At 41.7% G+C, this 19,254-nt stretch overlaps 1 protein-coding gene across 1 annotated transcript; it reads left to right on the top strand.

The window, feature by feature from the left end:
• Positions 1-12,067: 12,067 nt before the first annotated feature.
• On the top strand, positions 12,068-14,374 carry LOC145992395 (uncharacterized). The gene is made up of 2 exons (XM_083128775.1): positions 12,068-12,893; positions 13,587-14,374. The coding sequence occupies exons 1-2, from the start codon at positions 12,068-12,070 to the stop codon at positions 14,372-14,374; spliced, it is 1,614 nt and encodes a 537-aa protein (XP_082984901.1).
• Positions 14,375-19,254: the final 4,880 nt, after the last annotated feature.

The raw sequence follows: 19,254 nt of genomic DNA, 5'->3' as shown, positions 1-19,254 counted from the left end.
ATTTCATAAATAATAAAACTACATCCCATAAGGTTCTGTAAATACAGAGAACATACGTAAGTACTGCAGAAAATTTTTCCTTGAGTTCTTTAGAGGATTTACAAAGAATCAAGGGAAACCAATCCCCTATCTGTCCTATAGGAGATAGACTGGGGGACCTGAAACCATGGGCTTTCAACCATTGCAGCGGGGGGAGGGGACAAGGGAGGTAGAGGCAGAAATTTTCCTTTTCCTTCGGCCGGCCGTTTCTACCTGGAAACTGGTCAGGCGGAAAAAGAGCGAGCTAGGGTATCCAGCCAGCTTTGCCCGTGGATCACACCGATGGACGAGAAGCGCGTGGAAAAGAAAGTGTTGCATATGAACTGTGGCTTTAACAAGACAATAAATATTGTGATTTGAAAATAACTATAGATCTGAGATTGATTAATCTATCTCTGCTAGACTAGCTACTCCTCAGTGCACGTCACTGAACATAACCCACAGCACCTTGAAGGGCCTTGGCTTACCTACCGACTGCTGGTCTCCCTCCCACACTGTTCCTCCGTCACCTGTTATAGCGTGGAGGTCTTAGACCAGTATTGGGGTGACGGGTGATCAGCCCGACGAACCCCCAGCCGTTGTTGTAGGTCTTCTCGACCAGGTTACGCTCACTCACTTGGAGCTTCCCAATTTCCTCACGATGGTGAGTTGCCACCGGCCCTATACGTAGGCCAAATAAATTCCGACCAGCGCCGGATTTGAACCTACGCCGTCCCGCAGCGAACGATCTCAAGACGAGTGAACGCCTTAACCCGCTCGGCTACGGAGGAGGACCTTTTTTCAAGGACTTGCAATCATCCTAAAGCCATTAACCCTATTACTACCACATGCTGACTACTGTGATCCTCAAGTAGCAAGGGAAAACCACTTGAAAGTAATATATATATATATATATATATATATATATATGATTTTTATTACCAGATTTTAGACGATTATTTTAGCTCTAAGAGAAAAATTTCAGCAGCTTACATCATAGTGAATTTTCAATTTCTTTTATATTAGTAAGCATAAAGATATGCCATTTGATCTTTTCTCTGAAAAGTGTAGAAAACTTGCCAGAATGTTAACACAAGAAGGCTACTGAATTAAAAGATGAACTAAAAGTGCTTTCGGCTATAGTAAAACAATTACACCAAAGCAGACCTTAAACTGATAAAGGGTCATGGTTTTGCACCTAATGTGAGTGTAGAGCCTTAATTTCCAAAAAGAAACTTGTTTCCAATTTCTGCACCAAACAATCAACAAAATTCCTCAAAAAATAAATAAAACAAAATAGGCCTAATATAAAATTAGTGTTGCATTCTTTAAAGTTTAACTGTGGTCGAGCGAGATATTCCTTTGTGCTTAATAGTATTGAAATAGTCTAACAAGTCTCATTATTTATTTTATAGTTTGATGTTTTACTTAGGAATATATTGATTTTAAATTTCCTGTTACTGCATAATGACTGGGAGGGGGAGGGGGGGGTTTGTAAGAGAGCGGCATCTGCCACCACCGCCCAGGGCAGTATGACTAGCGCCGGCCCTGATATAGAGCACCCGCTGTAAGAGTAGGAAAGACCTATACCAAGTGTGAAACTTAAAAACTATTAGTGGATTTTTTTCTCAGAATCCACAAACCATGCACACAGAGAGAGAATTGTACTATACCTGTTCATGGACGTGTGCAGGATTTTATCCAGGAAGGGGCAAGGAAGGTATTTTTTTCCAGGGGGGGAAACAAGGTACATTTTCCCCAATAATAGTGCTGTTCCCTCAAAAAACATTGCTTAAATTTGAATTTATCATATTCATGCAATAATTAAGACATATAATTGTGGCTGAAATGAAATTATATGTGACAAATATATAATTTTTGGTTGACTTTCATTTTCCAGGGGGGAGGGGGCATGGCCCCCCCTTCCAGGTGTCCATGTACCGTTACACCACGTGGCTTATCGGGAAGTATTATTAATCAACCATAGTATTTTCAATTTTTTGGGGGGGGACTGGACCCCCTGGATACGCCCTTGATGAGAGTAATAAATTGAAATAAAAACATTAGGAATTTCCTTGTAGTTACATGATTTTGAATATATTTATAACTTTTACTTGAAAATATCATAATATTGGCTTACAGAAATCAGTTTTTCTTATTATTGTATCAAGCGCTCACAGCCTGATGTAATGTGGAGAGGAGAAGGGAACACAATTCTGCTATTCATTGTTGACGATAATTTTCTGTAAAGAATGAGAACTTCACGTCTTCAGACAACTTTATATATTATAATTAGGACCCGGGACTTTATGTCCTATAAAACTGTAACAAATGTAGGTAATTATGTCATAAAAATTGAAAAATATGTGTCATAAAAAATTAAAAATATGTCAAAAAAATTGCAGAATATTCCCAGTAGAGCAAAAATATGCACAACAGTACTTTAGAATTTCTCATTATATGGGAAGTCAGTATCTTCCAGGGAAGAATGATGAGCGTGGGGGTGGGGTATTAAATGAAGTCAGAATTCCTTTAACCGAAGAATGTAGTGGGAAAATACTGAAAATAGTGTGAAGTTCACTGCAATTACTCTGTTTCATTTACTTTTATGTCAGATTTAGGTTTACACCTTTGCGGAAACTAAAGCATAATTGGCAGCTCGCTACAGCTAGAGTAAATCTAGGCAATCGATACACAAACACAACTTTTTATGACAGATCTTAACTATATAGAATCTGACAAGCAGCCTACAATTTTTTTGTCAGAACATGTTACATTCAATCAGACCTGTAGCTAGGAGGGGCAGGGGGACAACTGCCCCCCCCCCCAGAGAGCCTGCTTTGCCCCCCCCCTGTGAAAAATACGGAACACATTCCTACCTGGAATTCTCTCCAATCTTTACAATTATATCATGTGATTTATTAGGGTGTATGGGATTCCGTATAATGTATCAGCATTGGTGGGGGAGATTCCTTTCCTGATTCAGACTTGGGGAAATGATTTCGCAATTTTCAGTATCTAGAACAGTTGTGGCATTTTCTTGGATGTGTTACTTGGAACTGCTTAAATTTTTGTTTCCCAAGTCTACATTTTGGTAATAATGATTCATGTGGTAGAGAGAGGGAGTGGATATTTGATTTTTGTTACTTAGCGTTGCTTTTCTGCCACTTCTAGCTAATCGCAACAATGAGTGATGACGTGAAATTAATGGAGACACTCATAAACAGTGCCACAACCACAGGGGGGGCTGGGGGCATTGTCCTCCTCCCCTCCGAACTTGGATGGAAGTCCATTCTAGGGGAAGCAAACATTGAAGTAAAAAGAAACAAGACTAGGGGAATCTAAGAATAGCAGGACAATTGGATACTCGTGATAAAATTAGTTTTCACGGTTCCTTGCATTTTTCTTCCAGATGGCCAAGGGCACTTGCAAGGGGCAATTGTTCCCCCTCCTCGATTACAAAATTTATACAAGTAAAAGTACACTTCGTAAAATTTTCTTGCTCGCTCCGCTCACAATGCCTGCTATTCTTATAGTCCAAGTTCAGAGCCATAGCTATGGGGCGGCGGGAGTCGGCCATGGGAGCCAAACGATCTATATGAAAGAATAATGTTAAAGAGAATGCCAAGACGCCCGTAAAATTATTTAAAACAATTTCTTTCTATGAAACTTAATATGAAATATTAATGATGACACTGTAATCCAAGAAGTCGTTGATCAATCAAGGGATTCCTATTTGCTTGTCAGGTGTCAAACACATGTATTTCACCTATAGGCTAATTCACACACTATTTTGCAAAATGGTTAACATAACCTGTAGGCAAACATTGTCTGTAGTGATTCAAGAGTCTCCCCTTTGAAGGGAATAGAGTCTGTGGTGGACTAAGGGACCCATGTTTTAATGTTTAAGCAAGTACAAACAAATGTGTTACAAATTTTTACACAATTCATCAAAGTGTAGATAATATGTAACCATTATTATTTAATTAATTCAATTTTTCTTCCATAACACAACACAATGGTGTTGTTGGATTCTCGATAGATTCCTTTGTGTGTAAAAATCTTGCATGCTGGAAACTAAAAGGAATCATTATGAAGCATGATTTATAAAGGGCTCCCTTAATCAGTTCTGCAGAGAGGCCCAAAGCTGTTGGTACATATTAATCATCCATTAACATTATCGACCTGTAAATATCAAGTAGATACAGTCCCTATTAGTCTATTTATGTTAAACTTTATATTCTTTGGCAATCTGGAAAGGTCATTATCGAAATATTGCTATTTGATGTTGCTCGAAGTTTTTTTTGTTCGTTGGAGTTTCAAGATCTCATCCCTTTTCTGTTACTTATCACTTTTTGGGGAGGGGGCAACTAACTGCCTCTTGTGTACCCTGCTATATCTGCCAATGCGACACCGTATATTAAAAATTTGCCCCCTATAGGAGTGACCCCCCCCCCCTACAAAGAATTCCTGGCTACGGGCCTGCACTCAATATTACAGTAAGGTTGTTCGTTTTATATCTGATCATTTTTGACAGGTACTCACCTTAAGAAATACCATTGCAGCAGCTCCGGCGCAGGACAGGCATGGGAATTCTGTCCCACTCCTCCCTGCACGCTTTCCATAGACCATCCAGGGTGCGCAGGCGGCGATGTTGAAGACGTCGTTTCAACAGTCCAAATGCGCAAAAATCCATTGGACTGGCATCTGGGCTTTTCACAGGAATGTCTTCAAACGGAATGACACAAATTCCTAATTCCTCTGCCATTTCCTGATAAAAACCTAGTGATGTTCTGGCGGTATGACTCGAAGCCTTGCCCATATGGATCATCACCTCGTTGGCGTCCATTCCATACAATTGTGGGATGTCTCTCTGATAGATAGGTGTCAGAATGGAGTCTTGGAAGTATCTGGCATTCACCTTCATGTTTTTGTCCATCTTGCGTATCATCAACTTACCCTCATATCCGAATCCCGTCACAACCATAAAGCCACGAGGGAAACTTTCCCTGCACTGACGAACATACCTTGCCGTCAATGTCACGGTATGTGATCGCACGAATGTGACCACCAGCAGTGAGATGGACATATGATTCATCCATTGTGACAACTTTCTTCCATTTGGAACCCGCCAGGTACTTTTCATACAGTTTCCTGCCTTTCGTCTTACGTTCGGCAATGTGACGTGGTAGAAGGTGGTGAACACGGGCCTTCCGCACACACTTCAACCTGAGGCACTTGCGAATTGTTTTGTTCACAGTTGACGGTGCGAGGTGAAATCTGTGGGCCATATCACGTTGAGTCAGGGGATTTTCTTGGCACGCCAATCGACGGATCCCCCTTCGCACTACGGGTAACACTTTGCTCTACGGGTGACACTTTGCTTGCAGCGCTTCTCCTGGTGGTTTTCGTGGGTGAATGTTTCGCAAGGAGAGCATGTTGTGTGTAATGGGCCACAATAGCTTTCGCAGTAGTCACCCCGAGTGTTAACCCATTCTCCCGACACTGTTTCACAATGCGTACGTATGAAAACTTAGCATGGAAAAGGGCCATTACGTAACCCTCCCAATACCGGTTGATTTTCGGCGCCATTTGATACCATTCACTACCAATACTCACGCACCTACAAGGTCAGACACAACACTGCTCCCGCCAGCAGACCCATAGTTCCAGCATGATACACCAGGTGGCAGCACCGAATCGAAAATGGTCGGATATAAAGCGAACAACCTCTGTATTTCTGTTCCACAATGCAATCAATACACAAACAACATTTTAGGGTGATCTTAAGGATTCGAAAAACAGCCTACTTGATTGCCAATGCACCTAATGTTATTTTTACTTTTCACTGATTGTTGTCAGAAGCTCAAAAAATGTAAAGAAACAACAATTGAAGCTTGTTTACTTCCTGTCCAGTGTTCTGGTGCCAACACAACAATGACGGAGAACCATTTTACTCAATAATGTTGGCATGGCTATCATTTGTCGGCGGGATAAAAAAAGGGAGGTTATTATTGTTCTGTACTAGTTGGTAAGACAGTATCTGCTTGTAATTTCTTCCTCCGTAATTTCCTTATCCTGCCATCGCTTGTATAAACTATCTATTGCGCTAAAGCTATGGAGAATAAATTATAAAATAACCGATTATATGCAAGACAATTACAAAATTTTTCAGAAATATGTCTTATTACGAGAAAACTGAAGAAACATATTGTAAAAATGCTAAATTGGTAATTTATGTCAAAATATGCCTTATTAAGTTCATCTATTGTGGCTGATTTTCATCAGAGATATAAAGGTCTCACCCCAGCATTCGATCAGATGCTAAATAAAAAATATGTTATAACATAAAGTCCCTGGCCTTAATTATAATATATGTGTACACAAAGGCATTTGAACGTTTGGAAGGCGAGACCCCTGTTTCTTAAATATTGGGGGGCAGAAAGTGTCTCCCCCAAAGTGGACGCCTCTGGTTCAAATAGTTTTATTATGTATAGGTTTTTGTTTGGTTTTTGCTTTCTATTAATATAAATCGATTATATTTCGTAGTTATAGTGTCCGATCCGATGGTCAATTTTCCTACTCTTTGCCGTTGGCTGTATATCTGGCATTTTTTTTATTCGAAAACTCCGATTTTTGGGATTAGGCGATTGCGATTTCAATAAACTCATGAAGCATGGAAAGACAGGCGCGTCGCGTGATAATGTTCGCATGAGCACGTGAACACTCATGTATATGTTTTAAATTACTTACATATTTTGATTTTGATTTGATTTGATTTAGTTTATTTTACTTCGCGTTTTGTGCCTCTTGGCTAATTTGCGAAGATGGGGATGATTGATGAAATGATGAAATTGATGAATGGACATTAACAAACAACCAAGCCCGACCAGGATTCGAACCCGGGACCCTTGGCGTCGCAGCGCGATGTGCTAACCACTCGGCCACAGGGTCGGGCTTACTTACATATTAAATGCACACATACACACATATATTTATTAAAAAAAAAATACTTCTTTGATGTTCAAATATATACACACAATTTACTCGGAGTTGAAGTCTTTCACGTCTGATAACTTTTTTAGATAGTTGGTAACACTGACTCCCACGGTGTTCACGGATTGCGTTGAACACAATTGCTGTGCGTGTTGCATCAAACTGACAGCTAAGGAGCTGTTGGCCACTATACCGCGAAAATGTTCACTGGGCTGTGTGAACATATGGTGCTGGGAGTCCTGATTCAAGCGGCAATACTTCTTGCATTCGGCACCAGAGTGCAGCATATACAAGGCATGTCTAGGGGGACTCGAGACGGTCTTCGCTACATAGTTGCAAACTTGAGTGAGAAATCGCTAAACCTGGTGGATTTTAAATTCCAGTGAACGCTAAAGTTCACGGAATAGTGACAAGCGATTTTTCTTTAGAAACTAGTCTGCAGGAGTTATATATCTTTCAAGATTTATATGATTTGCGCAAGTGCGTCTAAGGGCCATTCAGACTATGCAACTTTTTTTTAGTAATCCATGTTTTTAATGCAAAAAAAAAAAAAAGAACTCTCACCAACTTAAATTGCAAAGGAAAGTGCGGACTATATTTACATCAATTGAACGTGCATTTTTCTGGTAACTATAATCAGAATAGTACGGAGTCCTAGGCCTAAATAGCTGTTACCGAAAACCGTTATCAATTGATGTTAGTAAATTATTTTTACTATTCTCTACGTTATTAGAATATGCTTATTGTGAAGAACAAAATATAACTTTCAGAATACTAGAGATTTTCTTCTTTGAAGTTAGAAAGTTAAAATGAAATATGCATAAAATTATCTCATTTGAAATTAAGTAATTTTTTAATCTACATATAAACGCACAAGCATTGAAATTTAATTTATTGGTTGGAATAAACCTGATGTAAGTTGTTCTTTACAGCACTTTTTAAAAATATATTTTGCATTTTTCACCTGTAAATTTGATTCAGCAACTGTTAGCGCATGTTGAAGATTTAGCAACTTCTGCGTTTCAATTGTTGGCAACACTGTTGCTGTAGGAGAACTGCAAGGGGACACGTTATATATGGAAAGGTCAAGTTCAGTTCGTTTTGCAGGGCAATAAAATAGCCTATGCTCTTTGGCGGCAACCGGCAAAACGCGGTTGTCGACTGTCGACTGTTGAGAGCGCGATATCTATTGGCAAGTGGTTGGGTGAATTTATGTGCATAGGCTTTCAGACGTGTGTGTGTGTGTGTGTGTTGTGCCGTGTGGGTGTGTTGTGCTGTGTTTCTGTGTAGTGTAGTGTTGTGTTTTGTACACTATGAATACTATTAGTAGTTTGAAAGAAACTTCATTTTCGCGAATGAGTGAAGTAGAACGAACGGAAGTAAAAAGGATGATCCCTCACCAGCCGGACCTCTGCATTGTACAAGAGGTAAGTACTCCCAAACTTCAATCATAACCATCCCAACCGAGTTATTGTTGGCGGGGCGAGGGCATTCTGTATAATACCCAAATATCTTACATACACAAAATATTTTTTTCTGGACTGGCTGCATCCTCCCCTCTGTCTCGCTAATGATGCACGTGCTTTCAATGCTGAATGAATGTCGTTGGTTAATATATGGTCGGTGTAATAGAAAGTAGATTGCAAAGTATGGTAGTCTTGCATTGTACAGTCAACGGCAAAGACAATGGTAGGCAAATTGTCCACCACTATTCACATTACTTTTTTATTTTACATCCTGTGTTGTTTTAAGGAATGAAACTATGTTGGTTTGAAGCAGGCATTGTTCTCTGCGTATTGACGTCATTATTCCAATTCATTGTCATCACATTGTGTAATACAGACCAAATGAGAATGGTGGTGGAAAATTCGCCTACTGTTTCTTTTGCCGTTGGGTGTACATACCTGAGATTGCATGGTATACTAATTAGTTTGCACTAGCCATTACTAATTGAAAATTGCGTAATTGAAAGGGTGTTAATTGAATAAAAAATCTTGTATTACTTCAAATATAGCGTGATTTTTGTGGGAAATAGTTGAAAATAAGTTGAACTGTTATTCTTACTTTTTCAATTGAATATGAAGTTACAAGGGGAGAGGAGTAAATCTCCATTCAGTATAAAAATTTTATTGTGAACACCCGTATTTGAACCGCACACGATGCCACTGTGGAAAGAAACTTAAAAAATTGCAACAAAAAATCTCCCTGCCTATAATTTTATAGATGTATTCTAAATGTACATGTACAATGTGACAATTCCAAACTTCTGTAAAGTTGAATGGATGCTAATAAATCAATCAAATGCTATTCTGCACGTGCATCTGGTGTATGTAGCACGTACATTTAAAATATGATCGCTAGATGGCAGAGTGTAAAATTTACGAAATTATGTAAATTAGAATCATAGAAATCACATTTTTAAAGAAATTGTTTCATTGTTTCAGGTATATTTTTTTATTTTTTATTATAATGCTGTGTATATACCGTAATTCTTGAAGATATATAAATTTGTTTATACTTGGCATTAGTCTATTTCAAATAATATTCAAACACATACGGGTGATTAATTTAGAAAGATAACTAAATACGAATTTTTCGTAATTTGAACTCAAAAGACTTTTGAGATACAGATTATTCTAACTCTGCTATGCTTTATCGGCGTGCATTACTGTGAACGGTGTAGCACACGCATCGGGAGGCTTTGCACGCTCAGGGCATTCAGGGTCAATCAGAGGCACGTAGCGGCGGTGTAGGAATATCTGACTACCATTTCCATTTTTTTGGGTTGATAGTTCAAATCGACCCTTTCTACGAGTGCGGTGAAGTCTTGGTCACCACATAAAATAATCTTCCAAGGCTATGCTTTTGCTCTGCAGTGGCACTCATACGAACTGGTCTCTATAAGAGATAGGAGGGCATTGAATGTTCTTTCTTGTCCCACCCCTCGGAGTGGTGACATAGAAACGCTGGTTCCTAGACCTCTTTTATAACGTCTACGAACTACTGCAATGTCAGCCAGACACAAGAACCTTCCCTTTAGAGGGATGGAGCACCTCAAAGCCAGTTCAGCAGGCAAAATGACACAGTCTACGCGTTTCAATTACCGACCAGAGAATTTTCTGGTTCCCTTGGGAAAACGAGGCGTTGCATTATCGCAACCTACACCCACCACAGATAAGGCAGCCCTCCAATTCGGGGAATCTTCCAACCAACCTTCAGCAGAATTTACACTTGTTGGCCGGCATCGCCGCCAAAGGTCACTTACGGACTTGGACAGTCTCACCCAACTATATGAAGGGAGACATCCAACAAAACTGCAAAAAACCATGCCGTTATCAACTGACGTCCCAACTTCAAATACATTTGCGCCTGGCACAAGATCCCTCAGGTGACATGGAGATCCCCCAAGAAGAGGAAACGCAACCACCTACAACAACTCAACCTAAGAAAGTCCCAAGGCCTCCACCTATTTCCGTGTTCGGAATTAAGGAAACTTACGCCTTCACCTCTACTTTAAGCAAGACGCTTAGTCAACCTCCTCACATACAGCACAATAGAGAGAAGGTCACCTTCCAAGTATCAACCAGGGCAGATTATGATAAAATAATTGCATTTTGCGACCAGACCAAACGAGAATATGCCACCGGCATCATTCGCGGTGAACTGCCTGTGAAGGTGGTAATACGAAAATTACCCATCGATACCTGTCTGGGCGACCTGGAGCAGGACCTGAAAGACAAGAACTATACACCTATATCAGTTCACCAAATGTCTCGCAGAAAGAAGGACTCAAATGAATGAGTGTTGATGCCACTCTTTCTGGTGTCACTTTCAAGAAACTCCACCACTCACGAAATATACAAAGAAGAATATCTTCTTGACTACAGAATTAAAGTACAGGTATACAAACCACCCACCACACTACAGTGTTATCACTGTCAGCGAATGGGACATGGTCAAACCCAATGTAAAGCACTGCCCCACTGCCTCAAATGCAGACAGGGACACTTGACAAGGGCTTGTCTCAAAACAGACACCACTACCCCAGCCAAATGTGCCAACTGCCAAGGTGATCACCCCGCAAACTTCAGAGGATGTCCAGTGTTCAAAGCCTACACGGACGCTCAAACTTCCACCAACAAGAAGACCCAAAAATCTTCCCCAATCATCACTTCTCAACAAACACCTGCAACTTCTGCAGAAACCACTTCTTCACAACAAACCGCGACAACATACGCAGGCGCAGCCTCTCCGTCCAGACACACCCCAACCAAAACCATCACCAAAGAGGCCCCCTCCACAACAAATATATCAGAATCGACTCGGGATGACACATCAGCCTCAGACATTAAACTCATTTTTGAGTTCTTCAAAGGAATGAATTTAAGCAAAATAATACCACATGTTAAAAGTGGTATTGCTCGTCTTACCTCTGCTACGGACACAGCCACAAAAGCAGCCGCATATATCGATACCATTGCCGAAATGATTGACGATGGCTGTTTCTAGTCAGTCGAAAATTCACCACTCACTTACCATCATGGCTTGGAACGTAGATGGGTTAAGAGGACAGAGACATACCCTCATCCACTTTCTTCAACATAACAAAGTAGACGTAGCACTGATCAGTGAAACACACTTCTCCCACACAGTCAAAGGCTGGAAATTGCCCAACTATCTCATATACCGACTGGATAGAATTGGAAGGCCGAGAGGCGGATTATTAGTAGTAGTAAAAAGGGACTTTCCATCTCAGCAAGTACATGTACCACCTTTGTACGGTCTAGAAGTGCTAGCTGTGCACATTCTAACTCCTGGAGATTCACTCATTCTCGTGGCTGGATACAGATCTCCTGCTGCGGGACTTGTACCAGATGATTATGACAACATAGGTAAACTAGGCAATAAAGTGGTTCTTGCCGGAGATCTCAATGCCAAGCATACATCTTGGCATTCACGGTATCCTAATAATGCAGGTGACCTACTGCATGACTACATACTTTGATCCACCTTCACTATACAAGCACCCCGGGAACCCACTCACTATCCGAAGATGGGTGGCAGGCCTGACGTGTTAGATGTAGTCATGAGTAAAGGGGTGCCACTTTTCACAGACCCGTACGTAATCTCTGCTTTGGATTCAGATCACGATCCCGTCATGTTCCAAGTCTCCCACCGTACTCTTACTCAAGGAGTACCACCCCTTCTAAGAAGCAAGACAAATTGGGATAAATTCAGAGGGAATGTGAACTCATTTCTCGATCTTCATGATAGGCCTCAGACACCCCAGCAAATCGATCAGTCAGTATCACATCTCACCCACTCTCTGCTCAAAGCTGAGGCAGAAAGCACAGAAGTAACACAGCTACACCGATCGTCACAAATGACAGGCAGTCTTCATCTCCAAATGTACATCCAGTTAAAACGGTGGGCGAGACGAAGGTGGCAACACACAAGGAGTCCTACATATAAAACTCTTTGGAACTCTCTCTGCTCCAAGGTGAAAACCCTCATCCAAAAAGAAACTGCACATCACTGGAATGACACACTCAGTCGCCTTTCAGTGAATGATCAGCGTATATGGAAATATACCAGGGCATTTCTTCGTCCCAAGGACTCATCACACACCAGAGTCATACAAGGATCAACCGGACTGTTACATGAACCACAAGATCAGGTTGAAGTCTTTGCAAATGCTCTCGAAGCACAATTCACTCCAAATGAAGATCCATCAGACGAGCATACAATCGCACATGTAAACAGGGCGATACGCACTTTTACCACCAGAGGAATGGAGCACATGACAAAGCTGACGTCCCCTCGAGAGGTAGAATGCCAAATCCGAAGACTGCCTAAAAGCAAGGCTTCCGGGCCAGATGGTATACGACCCGAACTGCTGCGACATCCCACTCGCAAATTACTTGTATACATTACATACATATTCAATGCCATCCTACAACTAGGCTACTTTCCCACTGCATGGAAGAAGGCAAAGGTAATAACATTGCCCAAACCTGGAAAGAGTACTCTCAAACCGGAGAATTATAGGCCAATAAGTCTCCTTTCACACCATGGGAAACTCTTCGAAAGAGTATTTCTCTCAAGACTCATGACACACGTAGAAACCTCCTCGCTCCTACCACACCACCAATTTGGTTTTAGGGCCAACCACAGTACCACCTCTCAGCTGGTCCGTGTGGTAGACTACATCACAACGGCATTCAATAGAAAACAGTTCGCAATAGGGGTTTACCTAGATATAAGCAAGGCTTTTGACAGAGTCTGGCACTCTGGTCTCATATATAAACTATTACGATGGGCCTCCCCCATGGCGCAGTGGTAGCGTCATTGCCTTGTAATCGAGGGGTCCCGGGTTCGATACCCGGTGGAGACACAAGTGGTTCGGATCCCACTTTAAATTGTAGGTCCAGTCCCGATTAGCCTTACTGTGCATAAAGTGGACTTAAAACAGCAACTCAAAATCAAACTATTACAGCAAGGTTTCCCGGATTGCTATGTCCGACTTCTCCAATCTTACCTGAACAAACGCAGTTTCTTTGTCTCCTTCTCAGGGGCAACGTCCCAAACCTGGCTCATATTAGCAGGTGTACCTCAGGGAGCAGTACTTTCTCCACTTTTGTACACGCTATACACAGCAGATGTCCCAACTTCAGATAGGTGTTTCCAAGCCACGTACGCTGATGATACCGCATTCTTTGCAGCCAGTCGTCGAATAGCCTTATGCTACCGCTACCTTCAACAACAACTCGATGAGTTCCAAGCGTGGGCTCGCAAATGGCGTCTGAAGGTGAACACCGCGAAAAGTGTATGTGTCATCCACACAAAAAGAAGAAAGTATGAACTCAGACAACTTTCATACTACGGACAAGCAGTGCCACATGAAGACAAAGTCAAATATCTAGGGGTCACCCTAGATCGAGGAATCACGTTTGCCTCTCACATCCAAGATGTGGCCAACAGAGGACTACGAAAAGTCTTTGCACTTTTCGTTATGTTTACATGTCCGGAACTCACACTACAGACGAGGCTACATCTACTCCAGATGTACATCATTCCAACTTTGACTTACGCGGGCCCAGCCTGGCAGCATGCCACCTATTCACATCTTAAACGACTAGAACGGGTTCAAAGCAAAGCAGCTCGGATCATTTCAGGCCATGACATGTACACACGCAGCACCCAAGTTTTAGAGAATCTGGAATTAACTCCAGTGATCCAGCAGCTTCGAGACGCTCACCAAAAATTCTGGCAAACACTGCCGAGACATACAAATCTGGAAATAGAACTTATGGGAACAGCGAACCCCTTCAGACACACATATGCAATGCCATGGCCATGAAACACAATTTCCATACGAAGCATTCCTTGTGTTGCGACAGTTGCACACACAAGATCCACGTATAGCCACAGGCACTTTCATTAATTCCACACACACTTCATTTATACAATTTTCATAGAGTCAAGGGCCAAAAGAGCTCGACACTCAACTTCAAAACGTCAGATTTATGCCATGCCATGCCATGCCATTTGAACTCAACAGGTATAGGTAATCGTAAGTCAGTCTCTCTTGTGTCACGCATCATGCGCCAATTATTCCAGGTGGAAGCCATAAGTCTGGAACGGACAAACGGTACCAATTGAGCCTATACGGTGGTTAGGTGATTGCGAGGAACCTTTTGGTTGAACACGTTGAGTGGAGCAGACATACGACTTACACTATTTTTTGAAACTGTTCTCCCTTATTACCTTCATCCTTCCTCTTCTTGGTTGTCTTGGGCTCTACAATTAGTTTGGAATTGCTTCATTGGATTGAGTTGTCGGTTGGTTTGAGTTTGTGCGCTTTCCCACACGATTTTCGTTTGTTCCATTGGATCATATAACAACTCACGGTTGTGGTCTTCTGATATGCATCATGGTCTTCCTGCAACGCTGCTACGACAGCGAGAAGGGGTGAAAACCTTCACCGGAGGTACTAAACGGACGGACGGTCCAAACTCCGAGACGATGCTCGATTCACGAAGTACCAATGATCCAATGCAAACGTCCAGCTATTCCACCAAAAACCGACGTCGCAATTCCTATGAAGGATTACCTCAACGTCAACGATCTCGATCACCAATTAAACGAGATGCAGCAAATACAGCTCATGCAAACCAGCATATATAACTTCCTGCTCACCAACTACGACACCAAATACAATACAGCAAAACATGTATTCCAACAAACATCTAAATATGTGCCAAGGGCACAAATTTCACAAATACTGTTCACCCGTAATGGCATCATATTGAAATCACCAGATCCAGACTTTGCAAAACTAATTAGAAACAAAGCTTCTTTTGAAATTTATGGAGCCAAAGCAAACATCCAAACACTGAATGCTTCCACTCAAAAACAACCACCACCACCACATAAATCCCCACTACTATCAGTAGTCATCAGGGGTGTAGAACCTAGCCTAACAGATGGAGAGATCTTTGAGGAACTGGAATGCGAAGGTGTACAAATCCGCAAATCTATCCGTATTCGCAATAACAACGGACCCACATACATGGTGCAGGTCCTAACAGACTCACAAAATGCTGTAGACACCCTACTACACAGTGGAGCATACATATACAGACGCAGGTACAAAGTTGAACCATCCAGTTCTCAACAACCTCTTCCATTGCGGTGCAAAAAATGCCAACAGTATAACAAGCACACTACTGCTGCATGTCCAAACCGAGATAAATGCGGATACTGTTCAGGACCCCATTCAACCAAAGAATGTCAAAACCAAACTGCTCCACCAAAATGTGTCACATGTACGGAAAACCATCCTACATACAGTTACAAATGCAAAGCCAAGCCAGATGCAATACCTGAACATCCTGACCTAACAGTTCCCCTGCGCACCAATGACACTGCTACAGAACCTGACAACTCACTATGACATCCAGTAACAGTGGAAGATCTAATACGTTTCTTCACACTGACTCTCCAAAATGTGCACCCATTTTTAAGAACGCACATATTAACTCAAGTAACGGCATCTGCAAAAACCATTTTCAACTTGCAACTCCATGCAACATACTCTGGTCCTCATGTACATTTCCACATATCCCACTTGGAAACTGTGGTTTAAGGTTTTGAATATGGCTGTACGGAATATGTATAATTTTCTATTTTTAAATATCCGATCCGTTTCTAAACGAAAAGCTTTATTACAACACCTGCTCTTGGAAGAATCTGTTCACTGATTTGCACTAAACGATACCTATCTGGCTCCAAAAATGATCTGTAATATTCCACCATACAACATCTTACGCCACGATGGTCCGCTGGGCTTAAGAGTAAACGGCGGCACAGCAATTGGAGTAGATAGAAAATTACCATATCGAACAGTAACCTTCCCACCAAACTTCCACTTGCCAGAACATACTGCTAGTACCATCTACTTTCCATCCCGGGTCGTTACATTTGCTACCATCTATGTAAGACCAGGGGAGACTATTCCATACCAATTCTTCCAACATATCCAAACCCTTAGCAAACATTATATCATAGCAGCGGACATCAATTATCATAGTCGTAGCATGCAAGACAAAACAAACTTTTTACAATTTCTGGACCAAAACACTACAGAAGAATTCCATGTACTGCCCAGAGCCACACATCCCATAAGTAACACTACCCCTGACGTTGTTATAACATTAACATCTCTTAGTGCCTGCTTGAACATATCTGTGCTGGATTCCATCGGCAGTGACCATGACCCAGTGAAAATCACCTTAAATTTTGGTAACCGCAATACAAGCAGTACAGTACAACCTCGAAAAATCTGGTGTTACAACAAAGCGAACTGGGAGGCATATAGTGAAAAGCTACAGAATGCTTTTTCTGACCCGCATCCACCACCAAACAATTTACAGGAACTCGATACGATGGTGGAACATCTTACTGCACAGATTACCAGTGCAGCCACCACTCACATACCTACGACCACTCTCAATAGTTACAAACCAAAGCTACCTCCGCAATATCTTCACCTAATCACAGCATCACGACGAGCATACAGGGACTACCTCCAGACCAGAAATCCTGAATCCCTTAACTTACACCGTCAATGGCTGCGTACAGTACAAAACTATATAAAAGCTTATAAACAACGTCGATGGAATGAAACGTGCAACCAATTGAGTGATGAAAGCCATCCCACCAAATACTGGAAACGTTTCAAGGTGCTCACTGGACAATCCAGTAGTACTCCTTATCCGATAACAATCAAGGACGCAGCCCTAAACACCGACACTGAAAAAGCTTATGCCTTCGCAAATGTCTTGCAAGACACTTTCACTCCAACACCACAACTAGCCCCAAATCTCCGCCTCCAGACCAAAATTGACAGAGTCACCAACCCCAATAATAGGCAACTGCAACCCAGCAATACGCACGATATTGATCCTACTAATGCTCCAACTGTTCCTATTACAACAGACGATATTATCAATACTGTGCATAGGAAGAGAAACACTGCTCCCGGCTTGGACAATATCACATACGTATTGATCAGACAGGCCCCACTTGCATTGCTGTCCCTTCTGGCTATTATCTACAATTTTATCCTCCGCACAGGACACTACCCGACAGGCTGGAAGATTTCGAAGATTCTAATGTTTCCAAAGCCACACAAAGATAGTACCAACCCCACAAACTATCGACCTATTCAGCTCACATCAACCTTTAGCAAAATATTTGAACGCATCATTGTTCGACGCATACACATGCACTTACAAGCACACAGTTTACTTCCGTCGCACCAAGCAGGCTTTAGACCTCAACACAGTGTCCTTGATAATTTGTTAAAACTAACGACTCGCATCACAAATCACTTCAACACTTCCAAACCATCCTGTCTAGTACTATTCGACCTGGAGAAAGCATTTGACAAAGTATGGCATACTGGACTCATCTACAAGCTCCATAAATTCCACCTACCGCTTTCCTATGTCAGATTAGTACACCTTTCTAACAAATAGGGTCGCTTATGTCACTGTAAATGGAGGGATGTCATACCCCATTTTCCCTTACTCTAGCGTTCCACAGGGTGCTGCTTTATCACCATTACTCTACATACTATACGTTGCCGATATGCCAAAACCCCCACAAGTTTCTATCTACCAATTCGCTGACGACACCGCATTTCTCGCCTGTTGTTCAACCATCCAAGCTATAAACAAAACTCTCCAACCAGCTATAAACTCCTTCCAAAGATGGTGTGACACATGGCGTCTCACAATTAATGCTCTCAAAACACAAGCATTGGTGTTCCTACAGACAGGCTGTCGCTCGAAGATCCAAAGGAACCCAACATTATTAAACATCAAAATACGGGGAACTCCAATTCTGCCTGCCACCACTGCAAAATACCTGGGAGTCATATTTGACTCCAAGCTAACCTGGAAACCTCAATTGCTCAACATCGTCCAAAAAGCTACAAATCGTCTGAGCTTGCTCAAACAGCTAATTGGAACATCCTGGGGACTCAACTCCCAGGTTGTCCTACATACCTACAAGGCTTTCCTTTGACCAGCAATTATTTACGGCCACACTGCATGGATATCAGTCCCAGACTCATTCTATCACAAACTACAAGTTCTGAAAAGACATGCTCTTCGTTTGGCCTTCAGAGTAGTCCTACCAAGTCCTACACGACTACTGTACGAGCGAATAACCTTTCCCGAAATCATAACCCACATCGAAGCCATCCGTCACAAATACATAACTGGTCGAATGAACTCGCACCATCCACAACTTCTTAGCACAATGTACGAAGATGCTCTACATGACTGCCTTCCCACATACCACTGCACACCATTACAGCATCTCTTAACCATGTACACCTTCCTGATAGATCCACAGCATCCTGACTACCAGCTGTATAATATCCATCATCCTCCGGAACTACGGCACGTGATATATCCAACACATGCCGCACCATAGCAAATTATTACTTTCCTAACTCAAGTAATTTTCCCACTACTGAATAAATAAGATCTAAGTGAACTACCCTCAGAATAAGTAAATATGCACCACTTCATTACTGAAAACACACTTAGACCATCACCTTGCAAGGGAAAACATTTATGAAAACAATTCACTTACCAAAGAGAAGGTGTACCCTTCTAAATGGAAAACGAGGACAAAAAATAAAAAAAAAAAAAAAAATAAATAACT

The sequence above is a fragment of the Lepisma saccharinum genome, chromosome 9 (genome assembly GCF_977018435.1).
Source record: "Lepisma saccharinum chromosome 9, izLepSacc3.1, whole genome shotgun sequence".
Lineage (NCBI taxonomy): Eukaryota > Metazoa > Arthropoda > Insecta > Zygentoma > Lepismatidae > Lepisma > Lepisma saccharinum.
The sequence above is the reverse complement of the archived record's forward strand: the minus strand, read 5'-3'. Positions and strand labels throughout refer to the sequence as shown.